Source organism: Aethalodelphis obliquidens, unplaced genomic scaffold, assembly GCF_003676395.1.
Source record: "Aethalodelphis obliquidens isolate GAN/ISIS:26980383/991018 unplaced genomic scaffold, ASM367639v1 scaffold8, whole genome shotgun sequence".
NCBI classification, from domain to species: Eukaryota; Metazoa; Chordata; class Mammalia; order Artiodactyla; family Delphinidae; genus Aethalodelphis; species Aethalodelphis obliquidens.
In genome coordinates this window covers 58,273,002-58,296,210 of record NW_020837952.1, presented here as the reverse complement: position 1 = coordinate 58,296,210, position 23,209 = coordinate 58,273,002, and the positions used below count along the sequence as shown (strand labels likewise).

General features: G+C 56.9%; 1 protein-coding gene across 1 annotated transcript in view; it reads left to right on the top strand.

Moving 5' to 3' along the window:
* The first annotated feature begins 3,878 nt into the window (after positions 1-3,878).
* The window catches only part of NFAM1 (NFAT activating protein with ITAM motif 1), a 37,000-nt gene continuing 17,669 nt past the window's right edge, over positions 3,879-23,209 (top strand). The window contains exons 1-3 of the mRNA XM_027107867.1: positions 3,879-4,025; positions 19,767-20,096; positions 21,268-21,380. Coding sequence (XP_026963668.1) covers positions 3,920-4,025; positions 19,767-20,096; positions 21,268-21,380 — 549 coding nt within the window. The 5' untranslated portion in view covers positions 3,879-3,919. The remainder of the gene's footprint in view (positions 4,026-19,766; positions 20,097-21,267; positions 21,381-23,209) is intronic.

Here is a 23,209-nt window from a genome sequence, read left to right as displayed (position 1 = left end):
GGCAGTGGGGACGTAGAGGCCCGACAGAGGGGGACATTTTCCATCTCGACCACCAGGCCAGTTCAGAGGGCGTTCTCGGGGGCCCCTCCAACTGGTGGGCTCCTCTGGTGCTGGCGTCTATACCGAGGAAGGAAGTGACTTCCTGCAGGGGGGAAAGGGAGGAGAATGGAAACGCAGAGAAGACACAGAAGATCCTGAGCGTCGGAGCCAAGCGCGGCTCCAGGGGACTCACCTCACTCGATCACTCACCCTCACTCACTTGGGGCAGTTGGAAATCCTGTCTGGGGGTTCTGTTTTCCTCCCTAGACAGGGAGCACCTTAAGGGCAAAAGTAAGATTTATGTTTTATACTCCCACTGCCTGGCATACAGTAGGCACTTAATATGTGTATGGAGGCCAGCAACTGTGGTCCAGTTTGGAAAGCTTTAGTCTTTGTGTGGACAAGGCACCTTAGGACTTTAGGGGATGTGTGTGCTTCCCCATTTCCTCTTCCTTCACAGCTGCCACCTCCTCCGTGAAGTCCTCCTGGGTAGCCCCTCCTCCCTCCACCCCAAGTAGTTCACTTCTTCCCCTGCCTCCCTCTTTGCTCTGTACACACTTCTGCCATTGAGGCGGGCTGGAGCAGTGGTTAGGAGCAGAGGCTGGGTCATTTCCCCTGGACACATTTCTTAGCTGTGTGACCTTGAGCAAATTTTATTTTAACCTCCTTGTGCCTCAGTGTCCTTATCTGTAAAATGGTAGTGATTATAGTACCTGCCTCATAGAATTGCAGTGAGGATTAAATTGATGTGTAGATTAAAATCATTTTGGATGGTGTATGGCATTGAGTAACTGCTCTGAACTGTGATGTGATTGTATAATTGTGTTGATTATATTATATTATCTGGAGGCCTATATATTAGGCGTCTCTCTCTCTCTCTCTCTCTCTCTCTATATATATATATATATATATATATTATAGTTCTCCCCCTGCCCGGAGACATGGGCTCCTCGAAGCTGGGGTCTTTCACTTCTGCATCCTTCTGTTGAGGCCAGTGCCTGGTGAAGAACAGGTGCTCAGCAAAATGTGAAGGGATAGATGGATGGATGGGTGGACAGGCAGACAGTTGACTGGACAAGAGCAGGGGCTGAGTATGCAGGCCCCAGGGCCCTCGCCTGCAGACTCAGCTGTGGAGGCCTGGCCCAAAGGCCACGAAGCTCCTGGCTACCCACTGGGGATGCCAACAGAGGCCTCATGTCCTCTGCTCTTCCTTTCACCCACTTATTCGAAGCTCCTACCAAGGGCAGGGGAGAGGAGAAGCCTATGGACCAAAGTCCAGCAAGTTCATTGCTTGGTGGCCACTTCAGTGAGAGGAGGTGGAGAGTCTTGAAGAAAATGAGGTTTCTGGATGTGCTGTGGTTTCTCTTCCATCACCCTTGTTCCTGAGGCCCAGACAGTACAACCTGGGCCCTCTGGCTCCCCACCCAAGGTCCATGCCTGCCTCTCCCCAGGAGACTGAGTGGCTTCAGAACATCTACGAAACTCAACAATGACCCAAGACCCCCAGCCACTTCTTTTCAAGTCACATCTGCCCGGGGCATGGCCCTCCTCCTGCCCCACCCTGGAGTCCAGCCATCCCACGGGGGCCTGAAGGGAGCCTACTATGAGCCAGGCTCGATGTTAGGCACCCACCTTCAGAGCAAGCCTGGGCAGGAGGCACTTTACCCCCGTCTTATGCTCATTCATGCATCATTCATGCACCAGTATTTATCGAGCACATACTAGGTGCCGGCACTGTGCTAGGCTCGGCGGGGTCAGAGGTAAAGAAGACAAACAGAAGGCCACAGGCAGGCAAGAGGCCGTGGGCTGGACTTGGGCTCAGAGGTGGCAAAGCTCCTGGGGCTCCGAGCGTGCAGATCCGGAGGTGGGCTGCACCGTTAGGGGGCCCAGGGCCTTGTGTTGATGGCCGGGGGAAGGTAGAGCAGCCCCGGAGTGGACAGGCAGGTGTGGAGGCAGAGCCCGGGTCCGTGTTCCGAGGCTGCCTGGCGCTCGGCTGCCTTCCGATGCCGAGTCCTAAAGAGACCCCAGAGGCACAGACTGATGCCTTTACAGTGCTCCCTCCGTGCGTGGAGGCATTAACATGACGTCTATCACCATGGTATCGAGGTGCTTAGACAACCTGCTCCCCCCAGGAGCTCGGAAGCAGCGTGAAGCAGATTATCTGTGTCTCACTGTGACATATGCTATCATGTATCACTGTGATAGATCCACAGTCAATACCACTGGGGTCCCTGCCGCCCCCCAGCCAGTAGGAAATGTCTTGTGTTCATACGTCTTCCTCACCTGGTGGGCGGGCCCTGCTGCTTGCCATCCTCCTGGCATTCCTGGAGTTGGTGGGAAACGGCTTCTGGTTTTCATTGTTTGTGTGCTAAGTGGCTGAGGGGAAAGCACTCAGACGAAGGGCGGAAACTGGACCCCGTCCTGCCATCCCTGGGGGCCGCGTCAGGGGTGGGGAGAGAGGTTCCGGCTTCACACAGCTGGGCACTGAATGCCCGCCCCAGGTACCCACCCTGATCTCGGCAAGTTGCTTTGCCTCTCGGGGGCGTAGTTTGTCAAATTGGGATAAAAACCTTTATCTTGAGGGTTGATGGGCACTAATGGGGAAAGGAGGGGAAGCGCTCAGCTTGCGCTGAAACACATCACCTTCCATTCAGCCCGCCTTCCTCCCGTGCCAGCTGGCTCCTCTCACCACCTCCCCAGACCCCTTCCCTCTGCCACTCCGGACACGTGGCAGACCTCTGTCCCCCCACATTCGGCCCTGCCCGGTGCTGGGCTCCAGAAGGCCAGGCCGAGCGGCTCCCAGTCTGCGGGGGAAAGGGGCCCAGGCGGCAAAGAATTACCTGTGCTGGGGCCTGTGGAGGGGGGACAGGGGCTGCTGTTCTGGCTGGATGGGGAAGAAATGCACGTGTCTCCTGGTGGAGAAGCGGTGGCTCAAGTTTAGGGAAGCTGCAGGGAGGGAAGACATCTCATGTGAGGTCGGTCAGAGGGGAGGCGTTGGCTGGGCCTCTGCGGGGCACCCAGGGTGGCCTTCACTGGACTAATGACGGGCTCTTTGGCCCCGTGGAAAGCGGGGAACTTGTGGCTCCTGCCCTCCCCCTGACGGCCTGCCCTGTCCCATCCTCCCGACCACTTCCACCCCCTGCTCCCACACCCAAAACCCTACTCTTGGAGGAGCACCTTAATCCAACGGGCTCCTGGACTATTTCCGAGGGGAACTTTCTGTGAATGGGGATGGCTTTTTGTTTTTGTTAAGAGTTTCAGGCGTGAGCAGCTAAACCAGCCCTGGAAATCCCATGGAAATCCTGTGCCCACCTCTGTCACCAGTGTCTTCTGGACAGGCCACTAGCTGGAAAGGGGCTGAGGAGGGAGAAGCCCACCCCCCGGGGGGATTGGGAGGCCTAGCCCCTCCCAACTCTTCCCCTGGACAAGATCCTCACCTGGAGGCCGGCCACCTGGCCTGGGGCTGTTCCCACTACTTGAGTGGAAATTCTGGGGTTATTTTTTTTATTTTTATTTTTTTTTTGGTACGCGGGCCTTTCACTGTTGTGGCCTCTCCCGTTGCGGAGCACAGGCTCCTGACGCGCAGGCTCAGCGGCCATGGCTCACGGGCCCAGCCGCTCCGCGGCATGTGGGATCTTCCCAGACCGGGGCACGAACCCGTGTCCCCTGCATCGGCAGGCGGACTCTCAACCACTGCGCCACCAGGGAAGCCCAATTCTGGGGTTATTGAGAGGACAAGGGGGCCAACTGAGGCCTTGAGGAAGCGGAAGGGCGGCCAGGGAGGAGCTTATTGGCTAAGCCAAGGGGAACTGTGGATGCCAGCAGGCTGTCTCCTCGTGTGAGCTAAAGAGGAAGGAGGGACACTGACCCGGGGGCCCCGATGGAGAGCCGGCCTCCTTGGTGGCGGGCCCCACCGGGCCCCATCCCAGCCCCCCGGCTCCTGGGCTTGTTCCTGCTCCCCTGGACCCTGCAGCTCGCAGGCACAGGTACGCCATCCTCCTTCCCACGCGCTCCTCTCTGGCTCGTGTTGCCCCGCAGCTAGTTCCCGGGACCTGTCTCGGGGGATTTGCTGGTTGCGTTTGAACATTGCAGACTTCACAGGGGAAGCCTTCAGGGACCAGGAGATGTTTAGCTAAGGCCTTGCCAAGGTGGCTTTGAAGAGGTGGGGGCAGCGTTCCCCACCCTCGCTGCTGAAACAGCCTCCCTACCAGCACAGCCTGACCTCCTGGCCCTTCAAAGAGGTGGGTGGGCGTTGCTGCGGCCTGGGGGCATCCAGTTGGGTGGGCAATCCCTGTAAACTCCCAAGGCAGCTTACAGTGGAGCCACCGCATGGAACCTGCCCAGGTGTGGCCCCTCTTAGCTGGGGGAGGAGGGAGGCAGCTGCTGGCCATGGGAGCACAATGCCTGGGGCACAGAATTGCCACTGTTGCCAGAAAGGGGGGCACCTCCCACTTCCTGAAATACAACCAGAGGCCACATCATTACTTTCCGGGGGCTGACACTGTGCCCCTTTCCTGGTCCCAGGTTCCCTCCGAAGCTGGGTGGACTGGATCCAAGCCAGGCGCTGGGATGAGTGGCTTTGGGGCGAGTTCATCCAGGCCAGGGAACTCCCAGGAGCGTCCCTGGCCAGGGCTGCCCACCCCGGGGTCCCTGAGGCTCGGTCTCACCTGGGCAGTGCCATCTCACCTGGGCAGTGCCGACCTTCTTGCAGCCCCAGGAGTCCTCCCCCTGCCCTCCGCGGTGCAGGCTGGGTGCTTTCCTTCCCCTTCCCCTTGACTTTTATGAGCTTTCCAGGAGCTGCTCTCCACTCTCTACTTCATCCTCTGCCTTTCGGTTATACCATAAACAATAACAGCTATTCTTATTATCATGAATTAGCCTCTTTGAGCACATAAGCTGGGCTTCACATGCGTACTCAGGCCCCCTCGAGGCTCCCTTGGGGTGCTGTCCCCACTGGCACCATTCAGGAACCGGGAAATTGAGGCCCAGGGAGGCCAGGTAGCTTGCCCATGGCCTGGAGGGTAAATAGAGGCCAGGTTCAGCCCCGAGCCAGGACTCTTGGCAGTGGGCTCTGGGGGGTCCTCTTACCTTTCTTTGTAAAGAACATTCTTCACAGAAAGATCTACCCCCCTGGGGAGGCAAGACTTGACTGTGTGGCACCTACTGCAGGCCTTGAGGCCCGGCCCCCTGTGAGGTCATCTCCTTTCATCTGGGCACCTCACACACACCCCCTCACCCACCCATGGACAGATGCAAAGATGGCCTGAGGAAATGTGGCTTGTGGGTGACAATGTGTTGGAACGCCTACTTTTTCATTTTTAACTTAATTTCCCCCCAATTCCCATCATTTCTCTTTGTGTGGTCCCTCCTCCCCAGAAGGGACCTGGCACATCCTAGTACCTGAGTGGAAGAGGCTTTTCGGGGTGCTGCTGTGAGAAGCATTTCTGTAACTCTCTTGACTGGAAAGAAACAACAGATTTCCCCCCCAGTATTGCAGCAAACATGCAGAAGAGAAACTGCTCTTTCGCAAGAGATGGAAACACCTTGTGGTCTCCTAGAAACTCTCTTAGTTTGGGGCAGCGCCTTGCAGCATGCGGGATCTGGGACCTTAGTTCCTCGACCAGGGACAAAACCCATGCTCCCTGCATTGGGAGCGTGGAGTCTTAACCACTGGAGCACCAGGGAGGTCCCTTCTAGAACCTCTTGGAGCAGCAGACAGCACCCCATTATTCCTGGTCCTTCCCCTGTGGGCACCTGGCTCTGTCTCTCTGCTGTGCCACACCCCTTCCCCACCCTCTTGTCTCTGAGCAAGAGGGTTTGGTGGAGGGTTTGGTGGAGGGAATCCTACCCCTCCTATGTCCCCCAAACCTCCCCTGACCTCACCCATCAGCCTGGTGCAAACAGCTCCACCACTGCCAGCACCAAGACCCAGCCTGTGGCCTCAGCTGTGTCCACCGGGGGCCTTGCGGAGCATATCGTCCATGAAGCTTTGGCTTGATGCACCGTTTCCCTGAACTGCCTGATGCAGCGTTGAGTGCAGGCCAGGGGCGTTTGCAGGCCTGAGTTTGGGTCTGAGCGCTGCAACTCATCCTGGGCCCCTGGGCAGGTTCTTAATGTTGCTGTGCCTCGATGGCCTCATCTGTCAAGTGGGTGCGACAGGAGTGCTTGCTGGTGGCCCATCCCCAGACTGAGGTTAGGGCATGTGGTTAGGGCTCAGAGAATGTCAGCCACCTGCCAGCCTAGAGGAGCCAATCGAAATGCAAGGTTCAGTTGGCTGGCTCTACATCTTGGGGAGCCCACGGGTTCCTTGGGGTCACTTCGACTTTTCCAGGGGTCTCCAGCACACCCTCGGATGGCACCTCAGGACCTCTGTTGCTCCCAGCCCTCCTCCTCCTGCTCTCCTCAGAGGTGAATCATCTGAGTCTGAGGCTCAGCTTTCCTGGGAGCAGCTGCACACCTGCTCTAGCCCTGCTTCCACCAAGTCTCAAGTCACCTGCAAGGGCTCTGAGGCCAGACAGACCATGTTCAAGTCCTGCCTTCTTATATTGACTGCTGTGTGACTTCAGGCAAGTTACTTAACCTTTCTGAGCCTCAGTGTCCTCAAAAAAGTCAGTCCTCTTTCTCTCCCTGGCCTTTCCAGAGCTCTGGGCTGTATTTATCTCTCAAATATTCATTGAAGAGGACCAGTTCTAGGCACTGGGGGGACCTGGTGGTGAACAAGCCACAGCCCCCACCCCAAGCCTGGTGGAGTCCGTGAGACTCACCCACAGAACAAGACCCAAGGCCGGAGTACCGATGCAGGCTCGCCTCCCCTCCCCCGTTTGCTCTGGGCTCAGGGTCACCGCTCCCTTTGTTGCCCACAAGATGCTCGGGAGCCTGCTGCCTCCCTTCCCGCAGCTCTGGGCCTCTGTCAGGACTGGCCTCTGCTTTTCATCTTCGTCTAATCCCGATAAAGAGCTTTCAAGTCTTGGCAGACGAGAAGCACCTCTCTGCTGGAGGTGGGGCAGGGGGAGTGTTGGAAGGGGAGACAGGGAGGAGACAGAGCAGGTGGGTGGGTGGCAGGCACAGCATGAATAAAGGCTGGGAGGTCGGAAGGCAGAGCCAGGGCGAGGGAACGGTGAGAGGTTCAGTCTGACTGGGGAGGAGGGTCTCTTAGCAGAGCTGTGGGATACAACTCCCACTGAGATATGATTCCAGGTGGATTATAAATGCTCGTCAGGTAGGGGTTCAGATGCCATTCCAGTTGGTCCTGTTGTCATTCTTTCTTTTTTAAAATTGTGAAATAGCATAGATACACAGGAAAGTACAATAGATATTATAGAACAAAATCCTGTGTGTCTACCCCCCAGGTCAAGAAAGAGAACATGCTAGTGCCCCAAAGCCTCTGGACACCCCCAAGACAACCCCTCTCCCCTCAGAGGCACCACGATCCTGAATTTGGGGCAATCGCTTCCTGGCATTTCTTTATACTTGTATCCTTTGGTTTGCGTCCCCAAGTACTATAGATGGGTCTGGCTTGTTTTTGAACTTTGTATAATCAGAATGATACCGTGGGTGTTCTTTGCGACCTGCATCTTTCACTCAACATTATGTTTTTTTGTTTTGTTTTTTAAAATAATTTTATTTATTTATGTTAATTAATTAATTAATTAGGCTGCTCCAGGTCTTAGTTGCGACACGTGGATCTTCATTGCGGCGTGTGGGATCTTTAGTTGTGGCGTGCGGACTTCCTAGTTGCGGCATGCATGCAGGATCTAGTTCCCTGACCAGGGATCGAACCTGGGCCTGCTGCGTTGGGAGCGTGGAGCCTTAGCCACTGGACCGCCAGTGAAGTCCCTCAACATTATGTTTTTTAAGATATATCCAGTTGACGGTCTATGCCATTTTATGAATCCTATGCCATTATATCATGAAAAATAATACAGACACAGAAAAGTACAATACATATTAAATAAATAGCCCTGTGTGTCTACCACCCAGCTCAAGAGAGAGAACATTCTAGTGTCCCAAAGCCCCTGTACCCCTCAACCCGCACAAGATACCCCCTCTCTTGAGCATCTGTGGATTTTAGTATCCATGGTGGGTCCTGGAACCAATGCCCCGTGGATACCGAGTGATGACGGTATCCCCTTTTCCGTGTCCACAAGTAAAGTTTTATTGGAACAGAGCCATGCGTAGCCATTCACGGCTCATCTATGACTGCTTTTGCCCCACAGCAGCAGAGTTGAGTAGCTGTGATAGAGACCATATGGCTCGCAAAGTGTAAAGTATTTAGTACTTGGCCCTTTACAGAACATGTTTGTCAACCCCTGCTGAGGAGCGTCCCATTGAATGAATATACTGCGATCTATTTAGTTATGATTGACGTCCCAGGTGTTCCCGTCTGTGGCTGTGAATACTCATGTGTGGTCTCCAGGCACACGTGTATTCGGTACCTCCAGGGGGTATATTCCCATTAAGGCTGCTTCTCTCTGCGCTGTCCGCCTCCCTGTCTGGACTGTTAGCTTCGAGAGGGCAGAACACGTGCAGACCTACCTGGCTTCGAATCCTTGACTCCCAGCATGGCCTGGCACCCAGAGGATGCCCAGGAGACACTAACAGTAACAGGATGAATTCAACTCGCAGCCAGACAACCCCTGGAGTTCTGAGCAGGGTGGAGGTGTGATGCCACCAGGAGAGGAGTGACAGAACCCTCCTGATCCGTGAATGAGGGGGTGGATGTCGGGGTGCTGGGTAAACGTAAGCCGGGAAACAGGATTTGACCCTCCACCTGATTGCTTGCTTGTTAAGGATCTAGGTGGGGCCGCATGGTAGTGGGAGTGCGGGTGTCAGGCACCGGGGTGGGGGTCAAAGCCAGAGGAAGGGAAGGGGGCGATTGAAATGAGCCTGGAGAGGTGGAGGGAGAGGGAGTAGATGTGACATTGGCAGGTGGAGCAGCTACCTGGCTTCCTGACCCACCTGGGTTTGAGTCCTGGAAGACTTTGTCCGAGTCACCTGACTGCTCTGAGCTCCTATGTCCCTGTCATGGCGCTCAGCACCCTCCTATGCAGGCCTCTTGCCAGTGGCAAGAGGAGGGCACATCCAGGACCACTGATGGCCCCAGGGCTGGCACCTGGGACCCCTCAGGGAAGGATCGTGGGTCTCCATCGTGGGGACAGGCTGCCTGGAGGAGGGGGTGGGCCTGGTATCTGCTCGCCCGTCAGCACACACAGCCACCCCAAGACTGCGTGGGCTGTGGTGGAGGCAGGGTAGGGCCGGAGCTGGCGCCCTCTTGAGGCTCTAGGCCTGGTCCCTGCTTGCTGCTCACGGGCAGGTTGTGGGGTAGGGGTGGGGGCAGGAAGGAGGCACCAAGTGGGTGCAACCCAAGCTCAAGTGCAGGTTTGGCCTCCTCCCCTCAGGCAGCCCATCCTCAGACAGTCAGGCGAGGCACTTGCTACAGCGTTGGCCATAGGGTCCAAGGGCACGTTTCTGAAGGCAAGTTCATACTTGGCAACACGTACCAAAATTTAAAACATGCATACCCTTTAAATCAGAACCTCCCCTTCTCAGACCTGTCCTATGGAGCTAGGGGCCCAAGAGAGAATGTGTATATATAAGGATGATCACCCCTGGGTCCATGGAGCACAGCTGCAGACAGCCTCATTGCCATCAGCTGGTTCTTGCTGTGGAGAATTTCGGTAGAACCCTCCCCCTCCCCCCTCCCCCCCTCCCCGGCCCTGGGCTACCCTTTTCTCCCAGGTTCCTGCCCTCCTTCCCCACACCCGACTTTGAGCCGTGCTGGTGACTGTCTGCCCCTGAGCTTTCGTTCCTGCTGCTCCCTTGGCCTGGAAGGTGTCCTCTCACTTGCCTACCTGGTGACTCCAACCTGTTGGCCAAGGTCAAGCTCTGGTACTTTCTTACTTTCTCTGTGGTGCCCTTTCTGGTCAACTCTCCCAGTCCCTGATGAACCAGCCTTGCTCCCCAGGGTGTTCACCTGTGGTTCTGAATGTGCAGGAGCTCAGAGGTGTGGAGCACGACTGAGCTTACCTGGGGCAGGTGAGGGTACAGACAGCCGAGGAGCAAGTACCCAACCTTCGGAGGTGGCTGTGTAAGAAAGAGAGAAGGGGAAGGCTGGAGAGGAAGGGGTCTATGGGGCCAGGGTCAAGGCCAGAAAGAACAGGAGCCACAGCTTAGCCACCAGGGTCTTTGCTGACCTCCTGGGCGGAAAGCATCCGATGTTGGGAGGGGAGGGGATGGGACAAGAGGGAAGGACCAGGCTGGCAGACGGGAGGATGCGGAAGGGGTGGGAGAGGAAGATGGAGGGCAGTCGAGTGATGCTGTGCCCGGAGGGTATAGGATCTTTGGGGAGGGGGAGATTTAAGAGAAGTCAGGATAAAAGTGTGATCTGGTGGAGGCATCCACAGGAAGGAGTTAGTGTGTTGTCAGCCAGAAGCATTTATATTTTAAAAGGAGGCTGGAGGTGGGGGCGCCGCATCCCACAGAATGAGTCACTAACGCGAGGGTTTTGGGCAGCTGAGGAAGGCTGCTTGGAGCTCTCTAGTATTTCTCTTGTCATTTCCCTAACATCAAGTGTGACCGTGTCACTTCCCGATTTTGAGGCCCACAGAGGCTCCCCAGGTTTCCAGGACAACATTCAACCCCCCACCTCCCTCTGGTCCCGACTCCAACCCTTTCTTTCAACTCCACCACGGCTCTGGAGTCCCCCAACTCCTTGGCCTGGTTCAAGCCTTATAGAAGCTTCACCCAGGAGCTTTCCTGTGCTTAAACCCCCTCGCGTGGACCCTCCCCTCTAAACCTGGCTGCCTCCGATGACTCTTTCTCCAAAGCTCAGCTCGGTAAAGAGATGGGAAAGAAAGACCAGAATGCTCACAGCTGTGATGTCACGGGGGCGGGGGGTGGGGGGAGAGAACTGCATACAAGCCTGACGCCCTTATGATCCTTCGCTGCGGTTTCTAGAATTTATACAGTGAGCATGTTGCGCTTTCATAATGCGGGGGTGGGGGGAGGGGTGTGCCCTAAAGAGTTATAATTAAAAAAACAAAGCACCAGCTCCAAGGGTCGCCTCTCCAGGAAGCCCCTGCCCCTTCTGTGTGGGCTGGGTCTCCTCCCCTGGGTTTCTGCCATCCCTGAGACTCCCCTTTATCTCACCACTTGCAGCTTTGTCCGGCAGGTGCCTTCCCAGGGGCAGTGGGACTTTGGGGGGGACACACATTCCTTGCTGAAGGATGCGTCCTGGTGGGGTCTATCCCCCTTGCTCCATTTCTCCCCTTTCAGAGACAAGGAGCAAAACCTCACTCCAGCCGTTGGCTCTATGATGCTTCCAACCACATCCTGACCCCCTACTTTAAGGGTAAAGCCGGTTGTAAAGGGAGAAACAGAGTCCCCAGGCCACACCCTCAAATGAGCTCCAAAGTTTGAGCAACTTACCTTTCAAAACAGCCCAGGAGGGAGGTGACTGCTATAAAAATACCAATTAACACGCTGAAGCGTGTACATTTCTGGGACTAAACATTTGACATTCTGCACTTGGTTTGTGTCCCCGTGTGGTCCCTGTGCACCCAGGGTCCAGAGTCTGGAGGCCTGAGAACAGCATGCAGGCAGGCATGGAAATGCCCTCCCCCCCCCCCACCCCCAGGCAAGCCACATCCGTGAGCATCTTTGTCAGTCGGAGGTGTTGAAAGATGTGACAGCCAGTCTGATGGCAGTGTTCCGAGGGCATCAGCGCTAAAAGCTCCAGGATACACACGCTCTGTTCAAAGATTGCCTTCCAACGCCTGCTCTGTGCTTCTCCCTAATCAGCTGCTTGGCCACGCACCGTCATGTTTGATGCATGTGTCCTGAAGGACTCACCTGTTTTTCTGTGGCATCCCGGGATTCAGGCTCAGGCAAATGGCCAGAGCTCTGTGATAAAACCAGCAGCCCCGCATCTGTGTCTTCCTAGCAGCCCATCAGAAGGGCCTTGAAAAAAAGGCATGGCTCTGAGAGATGCCAGAATTAAACTGGAGGGCAAAGCTCCATGCCTAAAATAAAGACCGTGGGAACTGCTCTCTTCTGTAGCTGGACAAAGCGTTTTCATTTAAAATCGACCTAAGTTGGAACGGATACCTTTGATCACCACCTCTGGGCTCTCATACCCTTGGCTCGGTGCCCTGGAAGGGATTGAGTTCCAGGCAGAGGGGGAAGCTGGGGCCAGGGCCTGGCTCTGGGGTTGGATGGCGAGAGGAACAGTGAGTGGCCCAGGACAGCTGGAGAGGCTGGGGAGGGAGGGGCGTGTGGGGGAGAGTGCCAGGTTCTAGGGGTGAGAGGATGTCTGTGCCGCGGTGGGCGAGGGGCTCTGGCTGGCCCCGCCACAGCACCAGTCTGTACAGGGCTCCTGGGGCCACTGGTTTCTGCTCTGAGAGCCACAGGCTCTCTTGAGCTGGGCAACAGTCTCGGTCCCCCTGATGCTGCAGGGTTACTCACCACCCTCAGACCCCCTTCGGGCTGTCAGATGTGTTTCCCCATTAGATGACCCGAATTTAGGGGAAAGGCCTCTGAATTTTTATCTCCCTTTAAAAGAGGGCAGTTCTTTCATTTGAAAAGGTTTTTCTTTTGCTTGCTTTGAGATTTTAACATTGTAGCCCAGAGTAGTGGATAAGAGTGTGGGGTTATCTGCTCGAAGAGACACAGCTTAAAATCCCATTTCCTCCACTAGTAACTACTGTGCCGATTGGGCAAACCTCCTCCCTTCTCTGAGCCTCAGTTTTCTCATCTGCAAAAGGGAACACGCCCAGTGGAGGTTAGTCCTTGTCATCGGAGGCTTGACGGCGAAGACTGAGGGTCTGTGCTCTACGGGCAGGGCCATGCACCCAGGAGTGGCTCAGGGAGGAGGTGAGCGAGTCCTGCAGACTGAGAGGGTGACTCCACAGCCCGGGGAGAGGAGGGGAACAGACGGGCATTCTGAGCAGCTGGAATAGTGTGGGCAAAGGCTCAAGAGCCTGGTAGACTTGGCGTCTGTCGGGGAGCGAGTGAGTGAGGACCGAGGGCAGCTGAGTGGGGCTGCACAGGGCCTGAGGGAATTAACTGGATCCGCCAGGACAAGGACTTAAAAGAAATTTTTTTAACAGTGGCCCAAAGTTAAGGGATGCACGTTCTAGCGTGACCCTGTCTGAATCCAGTTGTAGGAATGTAACAAACCGGAAGGTCACAAACAGCGTCCTTACTACAAATGAGATGCTCCATGTTCTGTGTTTTTTAATTGCATGTCTTGACCCTGTAAATTGATTTCAGACTCCTTCCTGGGCCTTCTCCGGTGAGGGGTCCAGGCAGGGCCAGGCAGGGCAGGATCAGGATGGCTGGTGGATCCCCCTTGAGGGCAGTGCCCGGCAAGCCTGGCTGGGGAGAAAAGAAGGATGGATGCTGGAGCTGCCAAGGTGGAAGAGGGGGCTGCTGTGCTGGGGATGGAAAGGTCTGATGGCGTGGGCACCCCCCACACACACCCCGTCAAGTTCCTTGATTACAGATCCCTGCCCCAGAGACTCAGCATGGAGTCCCTGGGCTGGAGTGGGGAGTGAGGCACCGACTGCCAGCCAGCTCTCAAACCCACAGTTCAAGCGCCCACAGATTCAAAAGAAGAACCGGAAAAGGGAGGAATCAGGTGCCGGCGGGTGGTAGATAAAGTCTTTCCCAACAGGGGCGGCAGACAAGCAGGCAGGATGGGGGAAGAGCAGCTGGAAGCTGCTGGGGCGGGGAGGGCCTCCCGGCTCAGAACCCCTGCACACACACTGCTCTCCCAGGCAGGCGAGCCTCGAGGGCCAGGCCAGGGTCCACGCCCCACGGTGTCGCCTACCCCTGGTATCCGGCCCAGCACAGGGCCTGAGGTGTTAGACAGGCTTGGGGCAGGAGGCAGGGAGTCCTTGGGGGTCCTGTCATGCCCGGAGGCCACCCTGTGCTGCAGTGCCCTGTGCTGTGGGCTTCTCACTTACGTGGGCAGAAGAGTCAGGCTGGCATTTGCCTTTCCACATTCACAGTGAGGACTTAGGACTGGTCTGGCTTCCCTGCCTCCTTGTCACTGGGGAAAGGCAGCCTGACCCTGTGGCAGGCATGCTGTGTTCTTGGACCCATTTTTTCTCATGACAACCCTGCAAGTTTGGCATTGTTTTTCTCCCCTTGTTGCAGGGAAGGTACCGAGGTTCAGGGAAGTAAAGTCACTTGCCTAAGGTTGCACAGTTTTTAATGGCAGAGCCAGGATCCAAACCCAGGCCTGCTACCTCCGGAAACTGGTCTTCTCCCAGGCACCCCTCCCCCGCCCCCCTCCCCCCGCCATTTCTGTTCAGGCCGCAGGCTTCCTAGCAGTCCCTGGAGCTGCCAATAAGTGAGGGATGGAGGATGTACCATCCCTGAAAACACCATCTCCTGCAAAGTAGGAGTGGGCAGGGCTTGGGGTGTAGCCGTGCTGCCCAGTGCAAGCTTCTGGGTGCTTGCCGTTGTGTGGGGCTTGGGTGGTGGCCCTGGGGAGTGGAGCCCTCCCAGGCACCCTGCTGCAACTCTTTCCCAATCCTTCTCTCCTCCGACTCGCCATGGACCTCACCCAACAGTGCTGCACCCCCTCCCGGGTCCCGAACCATCCACACTGACACAGGCTCACAGTTCTCCCATCCAGAAAAACTCCCCCTGGACTCGACCTTCAAATTCTCCCTGCGCCTCCCGCCCCCTCTTGTGCTTTCAGACCTGCATTGGGAAGAACAGCCGCCTCCAGCCCCTTCTCCCTTGTGCCACCAATCCGTCCCTCCTGCAGAAAACACGCCAGGCTCCTTGAAGTGCTTTCCTCCCGGTGCCTGTCCGGGCCTGTAGGCTGCACCGGGATGCACAGAATTATCCAAAAGCAGCTTTGTGGTGCTGCTGCGGCCCAGATCTCTCGGTGTGCGGAGGTTCCTCCGCGCCTGGAGCTGCTGCAGCCATCCTGAGCACGGCAGAGCCCTGCGGTCATTTACCGTCGCAGATGAGTTCTTCAAGTCTCCAAACCTGAGTTACAGCCAAGATTCAGAACTGACTGACGCCGAACTCATTCCTGGTGCCATGGGGTGAGAGTAAGGAGTGAGGGCCCCCTTCCCTCCTTCTCTGCTCAGATCCCCTCTTCGAGCGTCCCCACGTGTCAACCGGGTGGAGCGGGAAGGAGCGAGAAGCCCTGCCCATCAGGTATTGTGGACACGGGGCCTGTCTCTGGGTGCAGGGTGTGGAGTGGACTCTCTTGGGCACTTTCGTGGCCACTCAGGGGCCCCCAACCGGGCTCCTGTGGTTCTCCCTCCTGCTACAGCCTCAGGAATCCAAGGTCCGCCCCAGTCCTCCTCCCTGGGCCGTTTGCCCCTCTTGACAGCCCATGAATCTAAGAGAATCCCCAGGCTGGCCCACTCGGCCCTGGCCCACCTTGTCCCCCGGGAGACACACTCCCTTTGCTGAACTAGGGCCAAAGCGTGATGCAGCTGATACAGGGCTTGAGACAGGCGCCAGCCCGCGTGCCATCCCTGTGGCACTCAGGGGGCACACCTCAAGCTCTGTGAGCATCCCAAGGAAGCCCCTCTGCATCTAGGGTGAGAAGCAGGCCCCCGCAGGGCAGGTTGGGTGCCCCAGCAGCTCTGTCCAAGCCCTCTCTTCACCCACACTGTCTGGTCCGTGGTTTCCATGTGATCTTGCAGCCGTGCAGCCACCTGTCAGCCTCCAACTGTGGAAAAGTATGCCTCCTACCAGGCGTCTGACAAAGCCCTCTCTTAGCATCTGACGTCTCCTGTGCTTGGTGCTACCGCGAACGCTCACAGTCTGGCACCGGTCACACTTGGCTGGGTCTGACTCCGCTGCCTGGCCCGAGTGCTGGCTTTTCTTCCTTAAGCACAGTCAGACAAACTTGGGTTCAAATCCCAACTCTACCATTTAGGAACTCTGTGGCTTTGGACCTCTAAGACCTTCTGTTTTCTTTTCTTCAAAATGGGGTTGCAATCGTTGCCTCATAGGATTGTCACGGTGTTTATTTTTATTTTATTTATTTACTTACTTACTTATTGCTGCGTTGGGTCTTCGTTGATGTGCGCGGGCTTTCTCTAGTTGTGGCGAGCAGGGGCTCCTCTTCGTTGTGTTGTCCAGGCTTCTCATTGTGGTGACTTCTCTTGTTGCAGAGCACAGGCTCTAGGTGCACAGGTCTCAGTAGTTGCAGCACACGGGCTCAGTAGTTGTGGCTCACGGGCGGCATGTGGGATCTTCCCGGACCAGGGCTCGAACCCGTGTCTCCTACGTTGGCAGGAGGATTCTTTTTTTTTTTTTAATAAATAAATAAATTTATTTATTTATTTATGGCTGCGTTGGGTCTTCGTTGCTGCACTTGGGCTTTCTCTAGTTGCGGCGAGTGGGGCCTACTCTTCATTGTGGTGCGCAGGCTTCTCATTGCGGTGGCTTCTCTTGTTGCGGAGCACGGACTCTAGGCATGTGGGCTTCAGTAGTTGTGGCACACGGGCTCAGTAGTTGTGGCCCACAGGCTTAGCTGCTCCGCAGCATGTGGGACCTTCCCGGACCAGGGCTCAAACCTGTGTCCCCTGCATTGGCAGGCAGATTCTGAACCACTGTGCCACCAGGGAAGTCCTGGCAGGAGGACTCTTAACCCCTGCGCCACCAGGGAAGTCCTGGCAGGAGGATTCTTAACCCCTGCACCACCAGGGAAGTCCTGTCACGGTGTTTAGTTGATGTAGGGTCTGTGCCACACGAAGCCAGAATACGTTTTCTATACCTTTTCTTTCCCCTCTGTCCTTGGGCCAGTTCTGGCCTCACTGTACGTGTGTGTTCCTGCTTCCAGACCCCCAGGGCATCACCACCCCTTCGCCTCCTCCCTAGTCACAGTTAGTGGTTCCCTCTCCACCAGGCTTCCCACTCCAGGCTCCCTCCCGTCCCTGTTAGACTGGGGACATTGCCAGGGCAGGGAGCCCCTCTGGACCTCAAACAGGGCCTGTGATCTAACTGATACTCTTAAATGTTTGTTGGAGCTGCAAACAACTGGTAGCTGAAAAGCATCTGTGGACTCAGAACTTACTCTGAACCTGTCTGTAGCACGGGGCCTTAACTGGTGGATGCTTCTAGGTGGCCGCCGATTGGAGCAGCCTGGACCCCAGAGGGGCTTCTTGGAGGCACAGGTCCAGGAGAGGAGGTGGGAGCTGGGCTGCCATGGTCCAGGCTCTGGGGTGCTGACACCCAGTAAAAAGAAGGGGCCCTGGAAGCAGTTAGCTACATCAACAGGTCAGAACCCAATCGCCTTTGCTGCAAGAGCAGGCCTCCCGTCCTCCTCCTTGTTTGGGCCTGCTGTCTCCTGACTGACGGACCTTACTGGTCCACAGAGATGGCCTCATCCCTTCACTTTTTGGAGACAGCAGTTTCACCTGAGGTCTGAGGTTCTCTCTGTGGCAGACCTGAGCCAAGACCATACACTTCCACAGTCCTGTCCCTCTGACCTTAAAATAACAAATCCCAGAAGAATACAGAACAATGATCATCTATTTTTATAGATTTCCCCAGAAATGTAAAAGATTGGCTTAATTGCACTAGCAGATTCCTTCATTTTCTAGAAAGACACCTCAAATGGGGATAATTTTTTAAGACAGTTGGATGAACGTCTTCCTGCCAGGACAAACAGGAAGGTGGCCTCGCCGTGCTGACAGCACGTCCAGCCTCCCCGGGCCTGGAGGGGCCTCTTAGATACGGGAGAGGAGGAGCAAGCGGCCCTGGGGGAGGGGGAGAGGCCTCGGCGTAGCCACTTTCCCGGTGGTTTTGGTTGAGTTCCAACCTGCCGACCCTCATGAGGAAACACCAGCCTGTTGCTGGCGCTTGGCGGGCTGCCTCCCAGGGTCACCAGGAGAACCAGATGAGGGGAGGTACGGAAGAGTTGGCAAGTGGTTCCTGAGCCGAGTTTGGGGGACCCACTAGGCGTTGGCCAGGTGAGGAGGTGGCGGTCCCAGGCAGAGAGGACGGCGGAGGTGGCTGCAGAGGGGGGCGGTGGCCTGTGCGCAGGAAGGACACAGCATGGGCTGGAGAGCACTGCTCATCTCGCCTCCTGTCCTCTCGGCCCACCTGGGACCCTGGGGGGGTCATGCACAACCCCTCTCCCGCCGGCTCTGCACCCCTACCCTGCCCCTGCCACGCCTCCAACCTCAGGCCTGAATCAAGGCTCCTTGTTTTATGACAAAATGAATATATCGTTCTAGCTAAACAGCAGCCACTAGCAGCCCAGAGGTCCACGGTGCGGTGTGAAGTCCTCTCTCCGCCGCTCACCGGAGGGGCGCCCCCGGGGCTGGCTCAGTGGCGTCTCCACACGTGAGCATCACACAGGACAAAATCAACCTACTGTGACGTCCAGACACACCAGCCGATTCCCTGGAACTGGCTTGAGTTCTTCGGGGGAGGGGGTGTCTCTTTAGTTGCTCCCCAGGAAGCTCAAAATATCTGTTTGGCCCGAGCTTGGAGGGATTAGCGGGTGTGGAGGACCTTCTCTGCCCCTGCCCCCGAGTCTCCCAGGGGGCCTGGCCTCACCTCCCTTGAGGATCCGGCCCAGGGCTGAGCTGAAAGGACCCAAGAAGAAACCAAAGAAACCGGCCTGGCCTCTCGCCAGAGCCACACGGACCGCAGGTGGGAGGCCCACGCCTCACTTCCCCAGCCACCTAAACCCTGCTGCTCCCCGCGAGTGGCTCCAACGCATCTTCTCCCGATTAGCAACCTGGCCAGCATGTTCTAGGCTGCTCGATGCCGACCTCAGTCTAGAACTGTCTGTCGTTCATCTGCAGGAGAGGGAAGGCGCTGGGGGACAGGGCGTACTGAAGGTGGGCGTGGCTTGTGCAGCTGAAGTCCGGGCAGGGGGAGAGGTGGCAGCTGTGCTGACCCTGCACAGGATCTGACCAGCGCCTCAGAGCCTGCGGGAGGGCGGGCCGCCCAGCCGGGCAGGCTGCTGCTTTGGGGGCTTTCAAATTGTTTTCCTAGGTGCCTCTGATGAGAGGGGGGTGGTACACGGGGGTGGGGGAGAAGACAGCTCCCGGAGAACTGCCTTCGTCATGCTCACGGCCAAATGGCTGCATAAGGAGCACCTCTGTGTTGTTGGAAAACTGCTTCTGGGGCATTGCTTATTATAGTCTATAAAAACTTGACAAATGCTCCAAGCTCAGATTCAGGGAAAGGTGTGTCTCTCCTGATTGTTCCCTGGCATGCCTCCCCCTCAGGCTGGGGAGAGCCCTGGGCAGACCTGCCTCCCTCTGTGCGTCTGTCTATGCCAGGAAGTGCTTCTTCCTGCCAGGAAGGGTTTCATTATTTTGTTTCCTGCCCCTTTCCTCTTTACTTCTCATCCTTCACCAGCTTCGGGTTGTCTCAGACCTGTGATTTTATCCAACGTGGCTTCTTGACCTTTGGGAGGGAGAGTGGTTGGAAGCGTGGGGTCTGGGGTCATCCAGCCCGGGGTTGGGGGGGTGGCAGCTCCGCTCCATACCTGCAGAGAAACTGAAAGCTAGAGGCTTGACCTCCCTGACCCCAGACTCTTCCTCTCTGTAAAATGGAGCCCTTACACACTTGTGCCTTGGGTGTGTTGGGAAGTATAGAGTCATCACGTGTAAAGCACTTGGACACCACCTGCACACACTGAGGGCGTGGGACGTGTGAGTGTGAGGCACGGTCCTCAAGGGGAAGCAGGGGATCGAAGTTACCACTCTCTCCTTTTCCTTCCCCTGCAGGAGGGCAGTCGGTGACCCACACCGGCCTCCCCATTGTGGTATCTCTGGCCAACAAGGCCGTGTCCTTCGGCTGCAGGATTACCTACCCATACACCCCCACCTTCAAGCACTTCACAGTCAGCTACTTTTACGTGGACCTCCTGGGCCGGACGAGCTCTGAGGAGAAGACCAGCTGCAAACCTGGTCCAGGCAGAGAGAACCAGACCCACACCGAAGAGTGTCAGATCACCCCCAAGCTGCCTGACGCAGCTGCCACTGGCACCTACTACTGCTCCGTCCGCTGGCCGGGCTCCAGGGTGACAGGCAACGGCACCTTCATCCTGGTCAGAGGTGAGCTTCCTCCGCGTCTCTTCCCAGGGCGAAGGGCCCGGAGGTTTCAGCCGGCAGACTTTGGGGCACAGGAGCCGAAGTGGGGAACGTTTGCCTCATTGTTCAGCTTTGGCAAAACAGAACAGAGCAGCCTCGGGGAGCCCCTGGCCACACAGTTGTGCCGAGACGCCCATCTTTGTGTGGCAGGGGCAGAGGCCTGGGGTGTGGGTCTGACTACCTCTGGCAGGCCCTTTTCTCAGTGTCCCTTTGGCACTATTAGTTCGGTGAGCACAGAATGGGGCATGTGCACGTGTGTTTGCAGAGACCTGTGAACAAAGACATGGCTCGTGTATATCTTTTTGGGGACAGATTCCTAGTTTTCTTCACATTCTCAAAAGAGTAATGACTCCAAAAGGTTAAGAACAGCCCATCACTGAAGTCGCGATTCTCTGAGGCACCTCTGCGACTCCCGCTGGTAGGGGCCAGGGTTACAGAATCCCACGGACCTGAGTTTGGCCCTCAGTCCTGCTGCTTGCCAGGATATCACCTTGGACCTACTCTTCATGGCAATACCCTGCCTGTCAGAGGCTTTTCCTGGGATGAGTGAGATCCTGAATGCGAGGGCTGGCGCCCGGTAGCAGGACGTGCTAGTTAGATAACAGACGCTCGTGAGCCTGGCATGTGGTTGGCACTCTGTAATTTTGGGCCAACCAGCTGGACAGAGGGGTGGACAGAGGCATGGAAGGAGAAAGTGGTGGATGAAAGGCTGGATGGCTCAAGGGAAGGGGCTGGGTGGTGCTCTCACCTACCCCTGGTGCCGGCAGCACCTGCCAGGCCTCGTGCAAGCCCACCCCCTTCACCCTCACCACTCCTGCCTGTATGATCACTACTTCACGTGTGGAAAGGAGGAGGCCTCAGGAGGCGAAATGGCTCACCCAGGTCCCATAAGCACCTCTCGGTGGACCCAAGTCACCGAGGCAGGGGCACCTAAGAAGCAAAGGATGTAGTCCTGACTCCTAATAGGAATCAAGGCAGCAAACATAGAAACGTAGCCAAGGCGAGTGTGGGAAGGAGGACCTCAGCAGAGGCGGGGTCTGGGGGTCCTGGTGGGGGAGAGTTGTAAGTAGGGTTGGGGGGTGGGGGGTGTCTCTCCCAGGCAACTAACGTCTCTGCTTCCCTGCCCTGCACCCAGACACAGGCTACCGAGAGCCCCCGCAGGGCCCCCAGGACCTCCTGCTTCTTTGCTTCATCGGCCTCCTGGCTGTCCTTGGCATCCTGGCCACGGCCCTGCTGCTCTGGAAGAAGGTAGGGGCTGCGGGCACACGGCGACGCTGCCCCCACCCCACTCACCATGGCTTAGGGATGCCACCCCATGAGGGGGTGCCTGGAATAGGTGTTCCTCGTGGCCATTTGCACCAGGGCCCCCTCCCTCGTCCTGCGCTGTGGCTGGGCCTGTGCTGCCAACTCACCACCACCAGGTCCTTTTTGATCTTGTTGCAAGAAATCCGGGCTCTTGAGCCTTTTCCGGGCCACGGGTCCCTCTGAGTGTCTGATGGAAGCCATGAGCCCGCGTGCTTACCATTTCTAGCCCTCCAGATTAGGAAACCTTATCTGAGATTTTCTGGATCCCCGGCAGCCCAGAAGGAAGGAAGACACCTTTCCTCAGGGCCGCTGGGTGCCAGGCACCCTCCCAGGCGTGCTCTGGTTCGCGTCCCAGCGTCACCTGGTGAGAGACTTTTCTTCCCATTTTACAGCTCTGAAAAGTGAGGCTCAGAGAGGCGGTGACTGGCCCTTAATATATTTCCTCCCCACCCTGTTGTTCTTCCAAGGATGGGTACAGGCAGGACAGCTCTTGTTTGCCCTCACCGAGCAGCTCCCAGGCTTCAACCTGGGTGTGGACACAGTAACTGGGCTTCAGGCAGGGGTGCTGAGGGACTCGTGCTCCGTCTGTGGACCCCCCGCCACTTGGCTTGCTGCATGACCACACAAACGCCTCCCATGAAGTGTGAAGCACAGCCGGTGAGGGCAGAGCAGAGTCAGGGCAAGACCTTGACCCTGAGCCCTCACTTCAGCCCCTGCTCTGCAAAAAGAGGATTTTTTTTCTTTTTTTTTTTTGCGGTACGCGGGCCTCTCACTGTTGTGGCCTCTCCTGTTGCGGAGCACAGGCTCCGGACGCACAGGCTCAGCGGCCATGGCTCACGGGCCCAGCCGCTCCGCAGCAATGTGGGATCCTCCCGGACCGGGGCACGAACCCGTGTCCCCTGCATCAGCAGGCGGACTCTCAACCACTGTGCCACCAGGGAAGCCCCAAAAAGAGGATTTTAATGACTGGATCTCAGTGTCCTGAGAGGCCAGGGAGACAGTGGTGCAGAGTAGGTGCTCAGTAAAGTCTCGAAGGGAGGATGGGAGAGCGTGAACCTCGAAGCCTCAGCTTGACCTCAGATCCCAGCCCCTCCTCCTGCCACACGGCCTCGGAGACCCTGCCTCCTTCGTCCCTCTCCCTCTCGCCTTCCCTCCTCTCCTTCCAGGAATAGCTGTTGAGTGTCTAGTGTGTGCCAGGCACTGGGCTAATCGTCAGACACAGTGGATAGCAAGACAGATGCAGCCCCTGTCCTCTTGTCAAGTTTCGACCCTCTCCGAGTGTGTTTTCTCCTCCAGAAATGGGGATAAGGATGGATCCCCACCCTTACCGGAAAAGGGTGGAAGAGACCGCATTTGCGAGTCACCAGCTGGTGCCCGACCCCTGGTGGGAGCACAGTGCATGGACACTTCCTGCTGTCCCTCCCTGCACTTGAGGGAGGAGGGGCTGCTGTGAGAACCTGGTCCTGAAGGAGAGAGAACTCAGGAGGCCAGAAGCTGCTGCTGGGTTTGTGTTGCCAGAGAAGTTCCCAGAGCTTCCCGGAGCTGGATCCAAATTCGGACGTGGCCCCTGTAGGTGCTGCCCCAGAACTGGATGGCCAGCGTTTGAACCATGAGCTGAGCGCAGGAGCAAAGCATGCAGTGGGAGCCCCGGCCAGAGACAGGCCCGGCAGCCAGCCACGGGGGCCGGTAGGACAGGGCCGAGGAGGAAGAGGCATGGAGGACGCCAGCAGCACATCTGATAAATGAATCGAAGCCGGAGCCACTGACTCGGA